General features: G+C 37.0%; 2 protein-coding genes and 1 long non-coding RNA gene across 3 annotated transcripts in view; all 3 read left to right on the top strand.

Annotated features, from left to right (window-relative positions):
* LOC123922936 (eukaryotic translation initiation factor 3 subunit A-like) overlaps positions 1-8,799 on the top strand; it is a 10,694-nt gene extending 1,895 nt beyond the window's left edge. Inside the window, exon 3 of the mRNA XM_045975593.1 lies at positions 6,368-8,799. Within this exon, the coding sequence (XP_045831549.1) occupies positions 6,368-8,594 (2,227 nt within the window). The 3' untranslated portion in view covers positions 8,595-8,799. The remainder of the gene's footprint in view (positions 1-6,367) is intronic.
* A 1,203-nt stretch (positions 8,800-10,002) lies between these two features.
* On the top strand, positions 10,003-10,707 carry LOC123923956. Its single transcript, XR_006814531.1, has 2 exons — positions 10,003-10,231; positions 10,332-10,707. It is a non-coding gene; the product is annotated as an uncharacterized LOC123923956 (long non-coding RNA).
* A 2,065-nt stretch (positions 10,708-12,772) lies between these two features.
* On the top strand, positions 12,773-19,249 carry LOC123922935 (clumping factor A-like). Its single transcript, XM_045975592.1, has 4 exons — positions 12,773-12,811; positions 13,049-13,398; positions 17,632-17,779; positions 17,864-19,249. Exons 2-4 carry the CDS (start codon positions 13,067-13,069, stop codon positions 19,247-19,249), a joined length of 1,866 nt encoding a protein of 621 aa, XP_045831548.1. The 5' UTR covers positions 12,773-12,811; positions 13,049-13,066.
* The last annotated feature ends 1,664 nt before the right edge of the window (positions 19,250-20,913 follow it).

The following is a 20,913-nucleotide window of genomic DNA, read 5'->3' as shown; positions in this document are numbered from 1 at the left end:
TCAACTCCAAAGAGAAAAGAACTCTGCTATTGTAAGGATACGAAGTGATCATGGTAAAGAGTTTGAGAATGCAAGCTTTCTTGAATTCTGCATCTCTGAAGGAATCAAGCATGAATTCTCAGCTCCAATCACACCTCAACAAAATGGTGTTGTTGAGAGGAAGAACAGGACAATACAAGAGTCAGCCAGAGTGATGTTGCATGCAAAACATCTTCCATATCAATTCTGGGCTGAGGCCATGCATACTGCTTGTTATATTCACAATCGTGTCACACTCAGAACTGGAACTTCTACTACACTATATGAACTGTGGAAAGGCAGAAAACCAACTGTCAAACACTTTCATGTGTTTGGAAGTAAGTGCTATATCCTATCTGATAGAGAGCACAGAAGAAAAATGGATCCTAAAAGTGAAGAAGGATTGTTTCTTGGATACTCAACAAACAGCAGGGCCTATAGAGTTTACAACCAGAGAACCAAGGTAATAGTAGAATCTATCAATGTTGTGATAGATGATTTGACATCTGCTAAAACATCTGATACTGCAACAACTTTGCCAACATCTGAAGAAGCTGTAGCAGAGAAAGAATCTGATTCAGATGATGAATCAATAATTCCTACACCTGGTCCTGTGAGAAAAGTTCCTTCAATAAGAATACAGAAGAACCATCCCAAGGATCTCATCATAGGAAATCCTGACCAGGGAATTGCTACAAGAAGGACAAATGAAGTGGTTACTAATTCATGTTTTGTCTCAAAGGTTGAGCCTAAAAATGTAAAAGAGGCTCTCACTGATGAGTTTTGGATAGAAGCCATGCAAGATGAACTAACTCAGTTTAGAAGAAGTGATGTGTGGGATCTTGTTCCTAGACCCAATGATGTTAATGTCATAGGCACAAAATGGGTGTTCAAGAACAAGTCAGATGAAAATGGTGTTGTAACAAGAAACAAGGCAAGATTAGTGGCTCAAGGGTATACTCAGGTTGAAGGACTTGATTTTGATGAAACATTTGCGCCAGTAGCAAGACTGGAATCTATTAGGCTACTTCTTGGTATAGCATGCATCTTCAAATTTAAGCTGTACCAAATGGATGTCAAGAGTGCCTTTCTTAATGGGTACCTACATGAAGAAGTTTATGTGGAGCAGCCAAAAGGTTTTGTGGATCCTGCTAATCCTGATCATGTGTACAAGCTGAAGAAGGCTCTTTATGGACTGAAACAGGCTCCAAGGGCCTGGTATGAAAGGCTGACAAATTTTCTTGTTAGTCAAGGATACAGAAAAGGAGGCCATGACAAAACCCTGTTTGTTAAAGAACAAGAAAAGAAGCTGATGATTGCCCAGATTTATGTTGATGACATAGTATTTGGTGGAATGTCTGAAAAGATGGTGCAACATTTTGTACAACAAATGCAATCAGAGTTTGAAATGAGTTTGGTAGGTGAGCTGACATATTTCCTTGGTCTGCAAGTCAAACAAATGGAAGACACCATATTTGTTTCTCAAAGCAAGTATGCGAAGAATATGATCAAGAAGTTTGGAATGGACACTGCAGCACACAAGAGAACTCCAGCTGCTACACATCTGAAGCTAACCAAAGATGAGAATGGCATTGATGTTGACCAAAGACTATACAGGAGCATGATTGGCAGTCTCTTGTATCTTACAGCTAGTAGACCAGACATCACCTTTGTTGTGGGTGTTTGTGCAAGATATCAAGCCAAGCCAAAGATGAGCCATCTTGTACAAGTCAAAAGGATTCTGAAATATATAAAGGGCACCAGTGATTATGGGATTCTGTACTCCCAGACAAAGAATTCTACTTTGGTAGGGTATTGTGATGCAGATTGGGCTGGAAGTGCTGATGATAGGAAGAGTACCTCAGGAGGATGCTTCTTTTTGGGTGACAACTTGATCTCATGGTTCAGCAAGAAGCAGAATTGTGTGTCTCTATCCACTGCAGAGGCTGAATACATAGCTGCAGGTAGCAGTTGTTCACAGTTGATGTGGATGAAACAGATGCTGAAAGAATATAATGTCGACCAAGATGTCATGACATTATATTGTGACAACTTGAGTGCAATCAATATATCAAAGAATCCAGTTCAACACTCAAGAACCAAACACATAGACATCAGGCATCATTTCATCAGAGACCTTGTTGAAGAAAATTGTGTGGAACTCAAGCACATTGGTACAAGTGAACAGCTAGCTGACATTTTTACAAAGGCGCTTGATGCTAATCAGTTTGAATTTTTAAGGGGCAAATTGGGAATTTGCCTGCATGAAGAAGCATAGCAGTTACAGCAGTTGAGGCGTGCAAAAGGAAACCATTTTCTCTCCCATCAATCAATGCACGCTAATTTAGGGAAATCATTACAAACTTCCCTTAAATGTGTCTGTACACGCAATCAATACACTTCCACTCAAATCCTAATTTTTTATCGTGAACCCTATTCTTCCACTTCCAACTTCAACTTTCATCCATTCAACTTCCTAAACCTCAAAAATCATCATCCAAACATGTCTGAATCTTCCCAAACTACAAAGTCCGGTCGTTCTACTCGATCAAAAGCAAAGATCGAACCCTCAAAAATCATCAAGGATGCTGTACCGGTTACAACTGTTCGTGCTTCCAAACCCAAAGTTCAATCAAGTGTTGCTGAGAAGAAAGGGAAGGGAAAATCGGTTGAAAAGAAGAAAACTTCAAAAGTAAGTGATGCTATCTCTCCATCTGATAATAAATCTGAGAAAGGAACTTCTAAAAGGAATAGAAGGGATTATAAATCTAAGTTTGCTCTTTCTATGTCTGATTTGGTTTTTGAATCAAATGTTAACACATCTGAGAAAGCAACTGAAGTAGAACCTCAAAACCCTAAACCTGTGTCTGAAGTTGTTGAAACAATTATTTCTACTGCTGGTAACCCTAGCCAAGAAAATTTGGGATCTGAAGCTGAAAAGAGAGATCTTAATTCTATGCCTGTTGAAACCGAGATGGAAGACACCCCTACAGAGGTTGAGCCTCATATTGCTGATAAATCACCAACTATTGCTGAGATGGTGGCTGAAAAATCAACCCATGAGGTAACTGAAGAGGTTGTCATGAAAGATGTTGAGACATCCTTGAATGAAAATGAAGAAGTTGAAACTGCTGAGGAAGAACCTGTGAAGGAAGCTGCTGCTGAAAAAGATGTTGAGACAACTGTCACAACATCTGAGACCTCAGATGAAGAAACTGGAACTGCTGGTGAAGGTACTTCTGATGATGAAGGGGACACTCAATCTGAAGAGAGCAACCAGTCCATCCCCACAGAAGAACCAGAGATTGAAGCTGACAAATCTGCAGAAGCTGAGAAGGAAAAAGAAAAGGATGTAGTAGATGTTGATGATTATGTCACCACCAAGACTGCTGTAAAACCAACTGGTGGTATAACAAAAAGGTTGAGAAGCTGTACAGGGAAGGCTGTGGCCACTGCAAGCAAGACTCCTGCACCAAGAGTGAAAACAAAAGGTGTTGGACCAGTCAAAGGTTGGAGTAAGGTTCTCTCCCCTCCTGCCAAGAAAAAGGAGACACTGAAGAGAAAGAAGGAGTCATCCAGTGACTCAGATTATGATGCTGCTGAAGATGTTGCTAACATCTCATCTCCCAATCCTAAGAAGGCTACTGCAAAGAAGGTTCCTCAAGGTATTGAAGAAGCCCCCTGTGATAACATCTCCTTCCATCGTGCTGCCTTTGCACTGAGATGGGACTACATTTACCAAAGGAGATTGGCTGTTGAAAGGGAACTGACCAAAGATGCTCTCAAATGTCAAGACATCTTTGACTACATCAAGGAAGCTGGTCTGATGAAGACAGTCTGTGACTTCAGTCCCTGCTATGAGCTGCTGGTGAAAGAGTTTCTTGTAAACATCCCTGAAGAATGTGATAATCCACTGAGCAAGGACTACCACAAAGTTTTTGTCAGAGGTAAATGTATCAATTTTTCTCCTGTTGTGATCAATAATTACTTATGAAGATCTGTAGAACCTAAGGCTGAATTAGAGGTTGCTAATGATGTTGTGAGTGCTGAAATAACTGCTGGTAAGGTTAAGGTCTGGCCCACAAAGAAGCTGATACCCACTAGTAAATTGAATGTCAAATATGCCATCCTCAATAGGATAGGGTCAACAAATTGGGTGCCAACCAAGCATGCAACCAATGTTGCTACAAACCTGGGTAGATTTATATATGCTGTAGGAACCAAGTTTGACTATGACTATGGAACCTTTATTTTTGATCAAACTATTAAGCATATTAGATCAACTGCTGTGAAGATGCCAATAGCATTTCCATCTTTGCTATGTGGAATTATCTTGGCCCAATATCCAGACATCAAGGTTGTGACTGACACACCTAAGAAGAGGGAATCTGGCTTTACTTTTCATCACAAACTCTTTGGTAATCACAATGTTACTAATCATGTTGGGACATCTGCTGCTGGAGCTGGTGTTATGACCAAAAAGGAGATTATTGCTGGTTTAAAGGTTCAATGTCAGGAGATAGATAAACAGCAGGCTGAGCTTGAGGAAAGAAAGAAAGTGTTCCTGAAAATGATTGAAGGATTGGAAGCTGATGAAATACCTGTCAAAGCTAGTGCAAATGTGGCTGCTGCAGATGAACAAAACAATGCAGATGAGGATGAAGGTTATGATACTGCTACAGATGAGGATGAAGACTCTGATAGCAGTGATGATGAATGATTTTGTAATCTTTTTAATGTTTTTACAGTACTTTGTTTTGTGGGTGTTTTTGCCCTGGATTTTAGCACCTTCTGAGTGCATGGTCTGTACTTTGTTTTAATTCTGCACTTTGGATACTTAACTTTCCTGTTTTGGCACATTTTGTGGCTAAAAAGGGGGAGTAGTACTTTGATTTGTTTGTTTCTGCTACATGTTGTTGTGTCTTTTGTGATGACATGTTTTACGTAGCAGTAAGCAAGTATTCAGGTGGAGTAAAATTTTTTTTACCCTGAGATGATGCACAAGCTGATGAAGTCAGGGGGAGTTTGCTACTGAATGGATGCTGCCCTGATTGGACGAACAGGTGCTAGAAGATGTGCTCCCATATGTCACAACACCTTTGATGACATATGACATATGATATGATTAATCATTTGCTCTGATACCACGTTTTATTTTTGCTCGAGGCTTTTTGATGATAACTCCGCTGCTGCTGCCTCTGATGCATATATTTTCACCTATGTGAAATTTTGTTTAAATGATGCTCTAACATTCCTTCTTTTGTGTGACCATGGTGATTTGAAGGATTGCGCTTTTTAATCTCTCAAAGGTAATGGCCTGAAATTGTTTTAGCCAAAAATTGCCAAAGGGGGAGATTGTTGGATATTTGAATTGGCTTAATTTTGCTAAAACAAATATACTAACAAGATGTTGGAAAACATGTTACAACATCATATTTATTCAAGGAAATCTCGCGCATTTATGAGAGCATCTGCTATTTATGGAAATCCACTTAAAGAGCACGCTCAATGGAGATTTGATCTGATCAGGAGCTTTAAGGATAAGACAAACTTAATGAAATAGCTGGATGACTTATCCTATCATATAAAGTCCTTTAAACACTTTTGGAAAGTCTTGATATATCCTTAATGAAGATTGAAAAAGTATCAGATCATCCTTTATGATTCTCAAGGAGCGTCTGAGCATTTGTGAAGAAAGAGGAGCGTGCCTAATCATTATATATATGAAGACCAAGCTCAAGACTAAGTATCTCATTTGAAAAATATTAGTTACACATATTGAGTCTTTGTTGAGTCTTTTATTGTTTGATTGTAATTCTTGCTTGTGGATTCTATAACACGAGTTAAGAAGTAAGTTTATTATTTTAAGGTGGCTCCTAAGCTTTGAAGTACGGAGTTTACCGTGTGTGATTCACTTGAAGCTTTTAAGCAAAAGTGAAGTGTTGTCTTGGCAAGTTGTCGCCACATCATTCCTAACATTGTTTAAACAACACAGGTTGTGTTGTGTGAGTGGAAGTGAGATGGGATCTCATGTCTAGGAGTTCCTAGGCAGAAGTTGCATGAGTAGTGTCGAGGTTATAAGGCGTAAACCAGGGGTTTGCTGGAGGTCTTAGTTTAAGGCGTAAATCCTAGGGTTTGCTGGAGGTCTTAGTAACTAGAGCTATTAGTGGATTTCCTTCCTGGATTGGTATCCCCCAGAGTAGGCAGTTGGCTGAACTGGGTTAACAATTACTTGTGTCATTTATTTATTCTCTGTCAGTTTTTATATGTTATATAAGATGTGCCAACAATAGAAAACCACATTATTCACAAAGTAGTTGTTGGGACATCTTAGGCAACATCATTCTAGTGATACCAGAATTTCAGAAACATTGAAAGCTGCTCTTGGCATAGTTTCATCTGAAGCTAATGAATTAAATGCAGAAGGGAATGATGAGGAGCCTGACAATGAAGGGAAAGATGTTTCTTTTGCTGATGCAAAACATATTCTGAAACCTGAACATTCCTTTTTGGACAGAGATTTCAGTCGGAAGAAACAACTGGAGGTAATTCAAAAAGAAGAAACTACTAAGAAAAAGGGTGTTAAAGACACAAAGCACCACAAGAAGGGTGGGACTCTCAAGAAAAAGTACAAGGATGATTCATCCGATTCAGATAGCAGTACGGATGATGAGAAGACAAGTAGAAGGAAGCACAGTAGGGTTGATACTGACAGTAGTGATCGATCTGATTCTGATAGTGATGCTAAGAGGAAGGTCAAGGCCAAAAAGAAGCAAAAGACATCTAAGCACCACAAGAAAGGCAGGGTGGAGGACAGTGATGATACTGATTTTAGTTCTGATACTGATGACAGCATCCGTGCAAGAAAAAGTAATAAAAAACCAGAAAAGTGTAGTAAGAGGCATGATTCAGATGGTGATTCTGATCATCATGAAGTCTTACCTAGGCATAAGACTAAAGAAGTGGAGGGACATATGAAGATGAGCAAACGTTATGATTCCGAAGAGGAATCTGATGCTGATAGTGAGGAAGAGAAACATGGTAGACTTGAGAAGCAGAAAACGAGAAGGTATGGTTCTATTAATGAGGACTCTGGTAGAGTCGGTGTTAAGCATGCTTCAGGACAAGACAAACGTGTTAAAAGGCGATCATACTCTTCCTCTGATGAGAGTCGCAGTGATAGTGATTCGGGCAGCAGTGATAGTGATCGCAGGTATGAAAGAACTAGAAAAAGTGGGGTTGTAGCAAAGAGAGGTCCACCAAAGGAGCAAATAAATGTCAGAGGTAATGCTGCAGAAAAAGAGAAAAATAGTGCTAATGTTGATGGATTGGATTCTTTAAGAAAATCTTATAGGAGAGATTATAAAGAGGGTTCAAATTCTAGAAGTCAGGCAATGGCAAAGGGTGACAAGATTGATGAAGACAGAGATAGGGAGACTGTCAAATTGGCTAAGCATGGTGGAGAGGATAGGAAGTTTGGTAAAACAGAGTCTGAGTCAAAATCTCGAATTTATCAAAATGAAAATCAAGAAAGAGATGATTATTCTAAGTCAGCTAGGCTCGGAGGGAATGATAATGAAACTGAGCGGAGAGGCAGAAATTATAACAGGGATGTTGAATCACAATCTGTTGGACGAATTGATCGGAATAGGGAGGATTATGACACAAGAACAAAAGGAAGAGATGATAATGATTATAAAAAGGATCAAGATGACCATGGAGGAAAAAAACATGGAAGGAATGAATATGACCGCACAGGAAGAAAGCAGTTAAGGGATGAGGATGGTTCAAAAGATCGAGTGCTTAAAAGGGATGGGGAAGACCATCCTGAGAAAAAGAGCTTAAGAGATGAGGATGGTCGTGGAGAGAGAAAACATGGAAAGGATGAAGATTATCCTACAGGAAGAAAGCACTTGAGGGATGAGGATGATCATGGAGAAAGAAAGATTAGAAGGATTGAGGATGAACGTACAGGAAGAAAGACCTTGAGGGATGAAGTAGATTATGGAGAAAGAAAGACCTCAAGGGATGAGGATGGTCGTGGAGAGAAAAAGAGCTCTAGAGATGGGGAGGATCATAGAGAAACAAAGATCAGAAGGATTGAGGATGATCGCGCGGGAAGAAAGACCTTGAGGAATGAAGATGATTATGAAGAAAGAAAGCACTTAAGGGATGAGGGTCGTCATAGAGAAGCACAAAGCAAAAGGGATGGGGATGGCAGTGGAGAAATAAAGAAGTCAAGGGATGAGGATGATCGCAAAGAAAGAAAGAACTCAAGGGATGAGGATGATCGCAGAGAAAGAAAGAACTCAAGGGATGAGGATGATCGCAGAGAAAGAAAGAACACAAGGGATGAGGATGATCGCAAAGAAAGAAAGAACTCAAGGGATGAGGATGATCGCAAAGAAAGAAAGAGCTCAAGGGATGAGGATGTTCGTGGGGAAAGAAAGCACAGAGGGGATGATGATTATCCTGGAGAAAGAAAACGCAGAAGGGATGATGATGATCATGGAGAAAGAAGGCATTATCGAAGGGATGATGATGATCGTGGAGAAAGAAGGCACAGAAGGGAGTAGGAAGATGGATAGCCATGAGGGTTACTCCGAGAAAACCAAATACTATGTTTCTAGTTCAAGGGAGAGGCATGGAAACCGAATACTGCAGTCCATGAATTCAGAATGCTTCTTTACTACTTTATTAGCCTTTGAATGTGGACCTGAGTATTATTTGTTGTCTTACGTTTCTGTTGCTTAAAGCATGTAATTTTTTTAGTGTGTTTGAACTATTATTCATGTTTTGCCCAGATTTCAAGTTGAGTTCCATCCAACTAGTCAATTTTGTTGGTGTTTTTCCTCTTAAGAGTTAAATGAATTTTCAAGAGTGGAATACTGAACGTGCTATTTTCATGAATGATAGTAGACATTTTGCTTAATGAGATGTTGTCAGTCAGGTAAGGCCACCATAGTAGGATGGTAGTTAAATGTTCATAAATTCCATAATGATAAATAAATATGTTCAACTCAAGCAATCAGGTTTTTGTATTTAGTCATTGTTGTTGAGTAGCTGTGACAGTGAATCAAAACAATGGGTTGAACCTTTGTCTTATGCAGAAGATGAAAACAAGCCTAATATGATTGTCTACTTCGGTTCAAATATAGAATAATGAAAACTGTTGGTTAAAAGAAATGTTAAATTTTTTTTCTTCTTTAAGTTAATTTTAGGTTTCATTTTCTTTAAATTACAAACATTAGATAATTTGGTGTCTTAAATTTTTTTCGTTTCATTTTGATTACTTAAGTTGTGATTTTATTTTTTTGTTTTCACCACTCGTTTACTCTGGTTCGGGGGTCAGTTCTGACATCAAGTGGTTTCAGCCCCCTTCCGATCATAACTTAAAAGATCAAAGTTACTAATATTTATATCTTAAACGATCAAAATGAAACAAAAAAAAATGTCAAGTTGTATAATATTTATAACTTAAGGGATACTAAGATGAAAGGAAAAAAAGTAATAGTATTTATAACTTAAGGGACACTAAGATGAAAGAAAAAAATTGAGTACAAAGTAAAACTTAAAATTAACTTAAACAACTTTTTTAGAGAATTATTAATATTGTTTAAAATCACAGTATGATTAATATAACTAAAACAATTTTTTTTTAGAATGATTAATATAAGAAATAATTAAGTTCATAGTTTTTACTCTTTGTTCTTTAATATAAGAGAAATTTTACATTTTAGATAGATCGAGTAACTAATGTATTTGGACTATAATGTTCAAACAATGATGATATGATATTGGCAAAATTATCATCTTGAATTCCTCTTGAAAATCTTCCAGCAAGTAGCATAAATAGATCTGATGAATTTGCTCTTGGTCATTTCAGCCACACTCTCTGAATTCTGTTTGCTAGATATCTCTTAGCAATGTGGGACTAAATCCACCCCTTCACACCCAACACAATGAAGGAAACTATATGTTCACCTTGTATTACGATTTATGACTTGCGAGGATGCCTTATTATATGTTGTTCCCTTTTCTAGTAGGAAATCGCAGATAGATGAAGAGGAATTGGACACGGTTTTTAACCCTCCTATACTTTTTTGTTCTTTTCTGCAGGGATGAAATGTATTTTCCATTAAGGGAACCTATTTGTGTGCATCGTGGCTCTACCCTAGAAGTACATTTCTGGCGCTGTTGTGATTCTACAAAGGTTGGTTTTTGATCATTTGTTGTTTTCCATCATATTTCTGTTCACCCTTGCATCTATTTTCTATTTCATGCATTTCAATATTTTGTGGAATCTAAAGCAGGTTTGGTATGAGTGGGGTGTTACATCTCCTTCTACATCTCTAGTTCACAACTGTAATGCACGTGCAGACTGTGTATGGCTTAATTGAATTTACCTCAATAATTTGCAGTCTGCAAACAAGTAGTCATAGCATCCTCAGTCCTCACAGCTGACAATAAATTGATTTTTGGAACTAGTATCGGTATCAATTCAATTTGGGAAATCATGTATCTGCTTTTCAGAACTAGCATAGCATCTGAGTTAGTTCTCTTATTGTCAGTACATTTTATAAAATCATGCCGCATTATAAGATTGTTGAGATGATCATTCTATGTACGCTGTGTAAAGTTGTAAATAAATATGGATTTTTCTAGGAAAGTTTGGTGAGTTTTCTTTTAGTTTGATCTTTTACTCCTGAATTTTTTAACTATTTTAAGGTGATCTGTGTCTGTGTGTGTTACATCAACTGATAGATATTGTGAGCATTGAGTTACATCAGCTTGTTTGCCTTCATTTCTACAGTTTTTCGGGTCTTCTTCGTAGCATGGTAAACCACAGTAGATTGTTTAAAAACTATTGGTTGCTCTATTTTGCCAAATACAAGATAGCTTGAAACCCAAACTACACATTCCAAAGTTCCTTGAAATGTTGCGAATGTGTCATGATGTGCATAGTAGTCTCATGGATCCTGCATAACTCTGATGTTATCACCACTTTTGATACGCCACCTTGCCTTAATTAGCTTTGCAACCAAAGTATTAGGATTTTGCAAGCCTCTCCCATGACAACCAAATAATCCCTTTATTATTATTACTTCCACTATCCCACAAGAACACATTAACCATTCTTTTTTAATTGGTTAAAATTTATGAATCCCACCAGTGGCGGAGATGCCACCCGGCATGCCCTGGCACGTGCCCGGGCTGCCCCACCCCAAATTATTATTATTTTTAAAAAAAAAAATAATAATAAAAGAAACAAGAGAAAAAGAAGTACAGTAACGAGTTTGCGTTTCTCCTACTCTCTGTTTCATTCATTCCTTTCGCGATCGATCACCGCAGCACCACTCTCAAATCCGGTCTCAAATCTCTCTATTTCTCATTCTCTCAGTCTCAGGCCGCTCTCCGCCGCCGCTCTCAGCCTCTCTCTCTCGCAGTCGCAGCGCACACAGGTAAACTAAGCAACCCTAAAATTGAGAAATTGCATAAAATACTTAGAAATTGGTATTCCAATTATTATTCTATGTCTAACTTGATGATATTAATCATTATCCTTTGATGTTGGGTTGTAGTATGAGAAAAAAATATGATTCCTGTTTTAGGTTATTTAGAAAAAATTGGGATTTCAAGGTCTAAACTTGGTGAATTTGTTAAGAAAAAATTGGGATTTCAAGGTCTAAATTGGGATTTTAATGCTCCTGTTATTAAGTTTCTCACAATTGAGTGTTGAATTTGGGAAAAAAAATAGGCCGTAGGTTATTTAGAAAAAATTGGGATTTTAACACTGTTTCCATTCATTTGCCTCCTAATTTTATGTAGTAACTATTGGTATGTTATATTTCATCTCTCTTATTTGATTATGTTTTGCTGGTTTTTTCTTATTTGACTCATGCTAGCCAAAAAAATATTGCGGTTAAAATTGTGCCCAGGCTCCAATATAATCCTGGCTCCGCCACTGAATCCCACCAACCCATAATCAAGTGGTAAAAGGCATATGCTAACCAAGTGTTAAAAATGATAACATAAAACTTCAAATTTTAAACTTCTTTGACAAATACTTAAAAGGCTACATGTTAGCATGCAGAATCTTTTTAAAATAGTACACGGTACACCAGATTGATTAAAAAAATGTTCTATTTGAAAATAAAATTTAGGAGGGTGTATTGAATTAAGATTTTAAATTTTTTTTAAAAACTTTGATTAAAAAAATCTTGTGATATTGATTTTTAAAAAATATAAATAAATTTTGTGGTATTTAATTGAGATTTCTATTGTCAAAAAATTGAAATTTCTCACAACTTATAAAATATCTCTTATGGCCCGTTAAGTAGGTTGTCAGGGGATTCAATTTTTTGAACTCACCTTGTGTGTCTCACACCATTTTTATATTTGAGCGTTGTTATAATTTAGTGAACAAAACAATAGACATGATGAAGATGAGGATGAACCAAATATATGTTCATTACTCCCTCCGTTTTTTTATAGATATTTAGTTTCATCAGATTTAGCGTTTCTAATCAACTGTTCATTTAATGTTTTAAAGATAAAATTTGTCAACTGTACTCTTTGTCAATTACTCTTATATTTAGTCTAAAAAAAATTACACTTATATTTTTCAATAGAAAAATGTTAAATAATGTACTATTTAACGTGACCCATAAATAAATATATGATAAAATATCAAATCAAATATCATCATCATCATCATAAATAAAGTATCAACAACATTGTGGCTTCTCTATTTCTTTGAGTCGCGATAATTCTTCTTCCACATCGATAACAGGTATTACTACTCTTCGTTTTCTTGTCTCGGATCACAGATTCAGACATATTCTTCTTTTTCTTCTACGCTCAGCTTTTTATCCGTTAATTGCAGTCGTTTAAATTAGGGTTTCTCATCTTTTTTCATTTTGCCGTTCAATTTGTTAATTGCATTAGATATATATTTATTTATTTAAGATCTGTGAATTTAAGTTGATATTAGGGTTTCTTATATGATTTTTTGGGTTTTCAATTGCAGTCGTTGCTTTGTCACAATATGTATAACGGAATAGGGTTACAAACTCCAAGAGGGTCTGGTACCAATGGGTACATTCAGAGCAACAAGTTCTTCGTCAAGCCGAGAACTTCCAAGGTTGCTGAGAACATGAAGGGCTTTGAAGGAGATCAGGGTACTGCTGGTGTTTCCAGAAAGGCTAACAAAGAGATTCTTGAGCATGATCGTAAGCATCAGATTCAGCTCAAACTTGTTATTCTTGAAGACAAGTTAATTGATCAGGGTTATACTGATGCTGAGATCGCTGAGAAACTCGAGGAGGCTCGCAATAGCTTGGAGGCTGCAGCTGATGAAAATGATTCCAATTTGGACAAGTGAGCTTTTGGATTTTAGATATTTGCTTATGAGTATGACATATGATTCCAATTGATGAATTTGTTGGTTCTGTCATTGCTTTACCAAAATTTTCAAGTGTATTAATTGTTATTGGTTTTTATTGTGCACAGTTTTTTGTTTTTGATTGTGGAGAAAATATTTTATTGGTGTTGTTTTTGTTGTTGTAGGAGATTATATTATATATATGATTATAATTATTAATTAATGTTGAATAGTATGCACCCCCTAGAGCAGGATCCTAGGTACACCGCTGCTGTTGTTATTGACATGATAATAGACTCTAGAAGGATGGAAAGCTCAAGATAGAATTACTGTTATATAATATCTGAATATTAAGTGTCAACTTCTTACAATAGCTATATAATATTAAGACAATGGATGGAATAATCACTCCCTACAGTGATGACAATTACATGAAATAGGAAAACAATATTCCCAAGATGAGAATACCACTACTGGTGTGAGGAAGGTTCTCACTCCCAGTCCCTGCTACCACTCCAATCCAATCCCTCTTGCATCATGCGTGACCTCCTCCTTTAAACACCTCTCTTTCACTCACTCCCATGCTTCCCTCCACTTCTTGACTGCCATGTGTGCTGTTAGTTATTCCCTCTGTCCCCACCAACTCCTCATTCCCTTTTTTACCCCTCCTCCTATAAACAAACTTCACAGACCTATCATTGACATGATAATCTTTTGCTAAACCTGGATGATGGCTTATTAGGTTGTGATTTCTTTATGTAGATTTTGAAGAAAAGGTTTTGTAGTCAGAATACAGTTACAGATAAATAATAACCTATGTTCAGGAAATTATGATCTAAAAAAGGAAGGACAATTTTTCTACTCTTAATTTCGCAGGATAGCCTAGACTGCCCAAACATGAGGGATCTGCTTTAGACGTTGTCATACCCTAATTTTGTCCTACCCATTTCAAATACACACTATCCATCTCATTTTTATTTTTTCTTCATTATTCCCACATTCCATTATTTTATTAAAAAAATCCAAAAATATGTTCTTTATTATTATTAAAAAAAATATATAACACAACAACAGCAAAAGCTGTTGCTGGCGTCCCCCACCCCCTTTTTTATTTTTATTTTTATTTTATTATTATTATTATTATTATTATTATTTCAAAACAAAAAAAATAGAAAAAGTCAAACAAAAAATGACAAAAAAAGAAGCAACAACAGCAGCAACAGCAGCACGCTCCCCCCTCCCCTGTTTCAGCTTTTTCCTTCACCTCACCATACTTTCTTCACCTTTTCTCACCAAATTCAATTCTCACACTCAATCCAATTCAAACACTTCAATCCAATGGATAAAGAAACCCTAAATTTGCCTATAAATTGATCCAGCAGAATTGAAACAGGGAGAGGTGAAAAATCAGAGGGAGAGAGAAGAAAAAACGATCAAAAATCTCACATTTTCATCACTTTCTTCCATTTTTCGAAATCCATTCAAACCACCCTCAAACTTCAATTTTCTTCACCCAAATCACTCCAAACACCTCCCTAAGCTTGAAACCACAAGAAAAACGAAGAAAAACCATCAACAAAAGCTTACACAAGGTTCAAAAATAGCCAATAAAAGAGTGAGAGTTAACCCACCGAAACAAAGCACAAAACAAGTAGGTTTCTAAACGTTTTCTACTCATGAGTACCTACTGAAGCTTTTCCAACCTTTCATTTTGTCTAAATCGCACAAATGTAGATTTTCAAATTTTTGGGGGTTTTAAAGTTTCGAACTTTTTTTGAGATATAAACATCTTTTGAAAAATCTAGGTTTATATTCGTGATCTACGCGAAAAACCGAGCAAAATCGTATACTCATTTATAATTTTTGATGATGTTTTGACGAAGTTGTTGTTTGGCCGTGAGCTTCAACAAGCTCTTCCATGGCCGCTCTGTACCTGTTCTTCGCGAAGAGGAAGAAGAAGGAGGTTAGGGATGACCACGTGTCATCCCGTGAGTGGTTCATTTTACTTTAAAACATGACTGTTCGATAGATCCAAGGGCTGAGATCTATTATGTGATTTTTAAATCACAGCCACATGATTTAATCAAAAGGCTCAGATCCATGACGTCTACTGTGCGCCTCTGTTCTCATGCCACACTGGATCCTTAAACCGTTTGATTTTATTTTAAAGATCCAAGGGCTGAGATCTGTTATGTGATTTTTAGATCACAGCCACATGATTTAATCAAAAGGCTCAGATCCATGACGTCTACTGTGCGCCTCTGTTCTCATGCCACACTAGATTATTTTTTCTGTTTTTTTTTTTGTTTGGACGAATTGGATCTTGGGCTGGGCCTGGTGTTGCAGATTGCTATTGCTTCACCCCCAGAACCCATTCTTGCACCCCCAGAAGCGTTTTATTTACTTTTACATGCTTATTTATATAAGTGCTTATTCAAATAAGAGCTTATTCACATAAGTGCTTATTTAGATAAGTGCTTATCCATTGGAAATGATTATTTGAGTTATTGATTAATTAGTCAATTAATTAAACACTTGATTAAGTGAGTAACCATTTAAGTTGTTTGATTAAAAGTGCTTAAATTACTAGGTGCTTAAATGGCTAAACACTTAAATAAGTGATTATTAGTTAAGTGATTAATTAATCAAAACCTCTTAGGCTTATTTTAATAAGTTCATATTTAATGTTTGGTTTACTTACTCGATTTAATACTTTCATCTCAAGTTTGTTTCTCAAAAACACTTCTTTACTTGAAAAAACCCCACAATTAAAATAAATGGAATGAAAAAGGGTTAGTCTGACGTATGGCTTTCTCTCCCCGAATGATTCGAGACCCTGACGTATGGCTCGTGACTTGAATCATTCTCATTCCCCAACGCTAAAAAACATTAAAACACTTCATCATCCGCTTTATCTTTCCTTTTGATTTTCTTAAATCAAATAAAAGAACTTAAGCATAATTAGAGTGAAAAGGGGTTAGTCTGACGTATGGCTTTCTTCCCCGGATAATTCGAGGCCCTGACGTATGGCTCGTGACTCGGATTATCCTCATTCTCGGACGTTTTCATTAAAACTCCTAAAATCAACACAACACACTCAAACATTTTCTCTGCCCACGCGCGCAGTAAAAGTAAAACCCTTTTCACAAAACGGGTGACGTTTTTGTCCTTTCTCCGTAACACAAACAACGCTTAAGCCTCCGCCGTGCGAGCATACAAGCAGCGTTTAAATACGAGAATGCGACATTCTCCGTAATACAAACCACGCTTAAGCCTCCGAAGTGCGAGCATACAAGCAGCGTTTAACTACGAGAATGCGACTTAGACGTCATGCGTCTAAAAGCAACCAACCCACAAACATTTTTTTACCCTGAACTACGAAACCCTGATTTTCCCATTGCACATGGGAATACGTAGGAGCAGGATTCAACATCTTGTCGGGCACAATAATAAAAAACAAAACTTTTTTCCCCGCATCTATAATAACATAAATAATAATAAAAACAAACTTTTTTCTATCGATGAAGCAAGAAACGAGTAATCAAGCAAACATTAAAAAACACATTAAAGCAAACAAACAATTTCCCTCTAAAAGGTTCCCGTTGAGTACAACGGATGTGAGTGGTGCTAATACCTTCCCCTCGCATAACCAACTCCCGAACCCATTTTTCTCACCACTTAAGGTTTTCTCGATATTTTCCTTTCCCTTCATTGGGCTAAATAAAATTCGGTGGCGACTCTGTTTCTTTTCGAGTGTTCACACTCGAGGATTTTTCGCGCCGCGACAGATGTAAATTACCTAAACTGATGGAATAGGTTGTACATGATTATTAGCTGATAGAAATGAGTCAAATTGCAATCCTAATTGAGTTAAATTTCTCGCTCTTTCTTCTGTGTGTATATCAGCTATCTAGTCTTTCTTATTCCATATGATTATAGAAACTTGTGTCTTAATCTTGAATATTTGGCGAAACTGATTACTGATTGTTTTAGTTCATGTATGAGTATGACTGATGATTTGATCTTTACACTGCTTGTTGAATTGTCCATTCTCTCTGAATTGTTGGTCAGCATGACATTGTTTTTGTCCATGGGTTTGAATTAAGTGGTTCATATTCATTTTTGGGGCAGTTTATGAATTAATGAATTAATTATTTTCATGACAAAAAACTGAAATATACATATCCTCATTGAAAGTTGAACAATAATTTTTTTTTGTGGATTTTCAGGGTTTCTGATACACAGACTCATCAAATTGCTGCTAGAAAGGAAAGGCAGATGGAAACATTGAAAGCTGCTCTTGGCATAGTTTCATCTGAAGCTAATGAATTAAATGCAGAAGGGAATGATGAGGGGCCTGACAATGAAGGGAAAGATGTTTCTTTTGCTGATGCAAAACATATTCTGAAACCTGAACATTCCTTTTTGGACAGAGATTTCAGTCGGAAGAAATAACTGGAGGTAATTCAAAAAGAAGAAACTACTAAGAAAAAGGGTGTTAAAGACACAAAGCACCACAAGAAGGGTGGGACTCTCAAGAAAAAGTACAAGGATGATTCATCCGATTCAGATAGCAGTACGGATGATGAGAAGACAGGTAGAAGGAAGCACAGTAGGGTTGATACTGACAGTAGTGATCGATCTGATTCTGATAGTGATGCTAAGAGGAAGGTCAAGGCCAAAAAGAAGCAAAAGACATCTAAGCACCACAAGAAAGGCAGGGTGGAGGACAGTGATGATACTGATTTTAGTTCTGATACTGATGACAGCATCCGTGCAAGAAAAAGTAATAAAAAACCAGAAAAGGCTAGTAAGAGGCATGATTCAGATGGTGATTCTGATCATCATGAAGTCTTACCTAGGCATAAGACTAAAGAAGTGGAGGGACATATGAAGATGAGCAAACGTTATGATTCCGAAGAGGAATCTGATGCTGATAGTGAGGAAGAGAAACATGGTAGACTTGAGAAGCAGAAAACGAGAAGGTATGGTTCTATTAATGAGGACTCTGGTAGAGTCGGTGTTAAGCATGCTTCAGGACAAGACAAACGTGTTAAAAGGCGATCATACTCTTCCTCTGATGAGAGTCGCAGTGATAGTGATTCGGGCAGCAGTGATAGTGATCGCAGGTATGAAAGAACTAGAAAAAGTGGGGTTGTAGCAAAGAGAGGTCTACCAAAGAAGCAAATAAATGTCAGAGGTAATGCTGCCGAAAAAGAGAAAAATAGTGCTAATGTTGATGGATTGGATTCTTTAAGAAAATCTTATAGGAGAGATTATAAAGAGGGTTCAAATTCTAGAAGTCAGGCAATTGCAAAGGGTGACAAGATTGATGAAGACAGAGATAGGGAGACTGTCAAATTGGCTAAGCATGGTGGAGAGGATAGGAAGTTTGGTAAAATAGAGTCTGAGTCAAAATCTCGAATTTATCAAAATGAAAATCAAGAAAGAGATGATTATTCTAAGTCAGCTAGGCTCGGAGGGAATGATAATGAAACTGAGCGGAGAGGCAGAAATTATAACAGGGATGTTGAATCACAATCTGTTGGACGAATTGATCAGAATAGGGAGGATTATGACACAAGAACAAAAGGAAGAAATGATAATGATTATAAAAAGGATCAAGATGACCATGGAGAAAAAAAACATGGAAGGAATGAATATGACCGCACAGGAAGAAAGCAGTTAAGGGATGAGGATGGTTCAAAAGATCGAGTGCTTAAAAGGGATGGGGAAGACCATCCTGAGAAAAAGAGCTTAAGAGATGAGGATGGTCGTGGAGAGAGAAAACATGGAAATGATGAAGATTATCCTACAGGAAGAAAGCACTTGAGGGATAGACAATAGACTTTATATACAATATAAAACCCTTTCCCGTGTCACAATCAGAGCAGAGCTTCACCGACGACTCGACATCGAATACCACAAAATCCTGTAAAATCTGGACCCCCAACGGTCCAGCACATAACACATAAAAGAGAGTTAGATAACATACTCAAAATATAAGTGTAAGTAAATGGTACTTAAACACTTCTTCATAAAAACATGCATAATCATACATTATACATATACATCACCATCATTCATGCATATCCATATATCATGCATATACTTCATTTATCACATAATCAATCATTCACAAAATACACCAAACATATAGTTTCACGTCGTCTCGGACAATACCAAAACATCAACAAATATCACATAACTCAATTACAAATAGGGATATACATAAAGTTCCTAATGTAATCTAACACCACAAATACATTGTTCAGATTATGGTCATGACGGACCCTGCGTTGTTCATTTTATAGTCATGACGGACTCTGCTCCTCACATACGGATTAACAATCAACATTTACCAAGTACGTGTCAAACATCATTTATCATAAAATGCACACATAATCCCTAATGCAATCTAATGCTTCACATTCATGCTATGTCCTCTAGACACCTCTAATGCATGTGGTACCATCTTCTTTATTAGAGTATCTCACCTCTAATATCCTTCTTTATCGGATAAATATAATCCGATATCCTTCTTTATTGGAATATCCAATATCACATATATTCATGAATGCATGTATGTATTTCATGAATTCACTCACAATCAATAGCATTAAGCTCTTCATTTACTAATGTGGAACACTATCCAACATTACTTCTTTATTAAGATAACACTATACCTTAATATCCTTCTTTATCGAATAACATAATTCGATATACTTCTTTATTAAGTTAATTAACACCTTAATATACTTCTTTGACATTTTAACAAACATCATCAACACAATCAACAACAATTATATTCCACACATATAATCAACAACTATCATCACAATACAATTAATCATGGTTATAAACACCTAATTGCATGTTAGGATACCTTAAATCCATGTTACAAGTGCCTAATTGCACTTAGAACAACTATCAAAAAGTTGCTGGTCCAGTACTGTTCGCTAAGCGAAGGCTTAGCGAAGCTCACCAGAGGATCACCTGCTCATGGCGAGCATGCAGCGAGCTTGTGGCGAGCTGTTCGCCACACGTTCGCTGAGCGAAGGCTTAGCGAGTGCCTCCTGTCAGGACAGTTCAAAACTTGCGTTTTCTACACCAAATCACCCAAAAATCCCATTTTTCATGTTATAAACCCCAAATGAGTTTGTATTCAAGCATAACAAACATATCTAAACACAAAAGGACGGTTCATTTCACCGATCTACCATTTTTACTACGAAAAAGTAGAGATTCAACACTTTTACTCAAAACTCTCAAGAACACAAAGTTCTTGAGTTTAATCCTTTATAAATCTCGTTTTTAACCATTAGATTCGTTCATACATCATGATAAGAGCATGTTAAACATGTTATGAACCTTAGAATCGATTTCCATTAAGAAAATCCATCCAAACTAAAACGAAAATGGGGTGGAGGAAGTTCGGGTGAGGAGAAATCGACATTCTCCCCTTCCTCGGGTCACCCACGAATATGAAATCTACTCTCTTACCTGGATTC

Source organism: Trifolium pratense, linkage group LG4 (genome assembly GCF_020283565.1).
Source record: "Trifolium pratense cultivar HEN17-A07 linkage group LG4, ARS_RC_1.1, whole genome shotgun sequence".
Taxonomy (NCBI): domain Eukaryota; kingdom Viridiplantae; phylum Streptophyta; class Magnoliopsida; order Fabales; family Fabaceae; genus Trifolium; species Trifolium pratense.
This window is presented reverse-complemented; position numbering and strand designations above follow the sequence as displayed.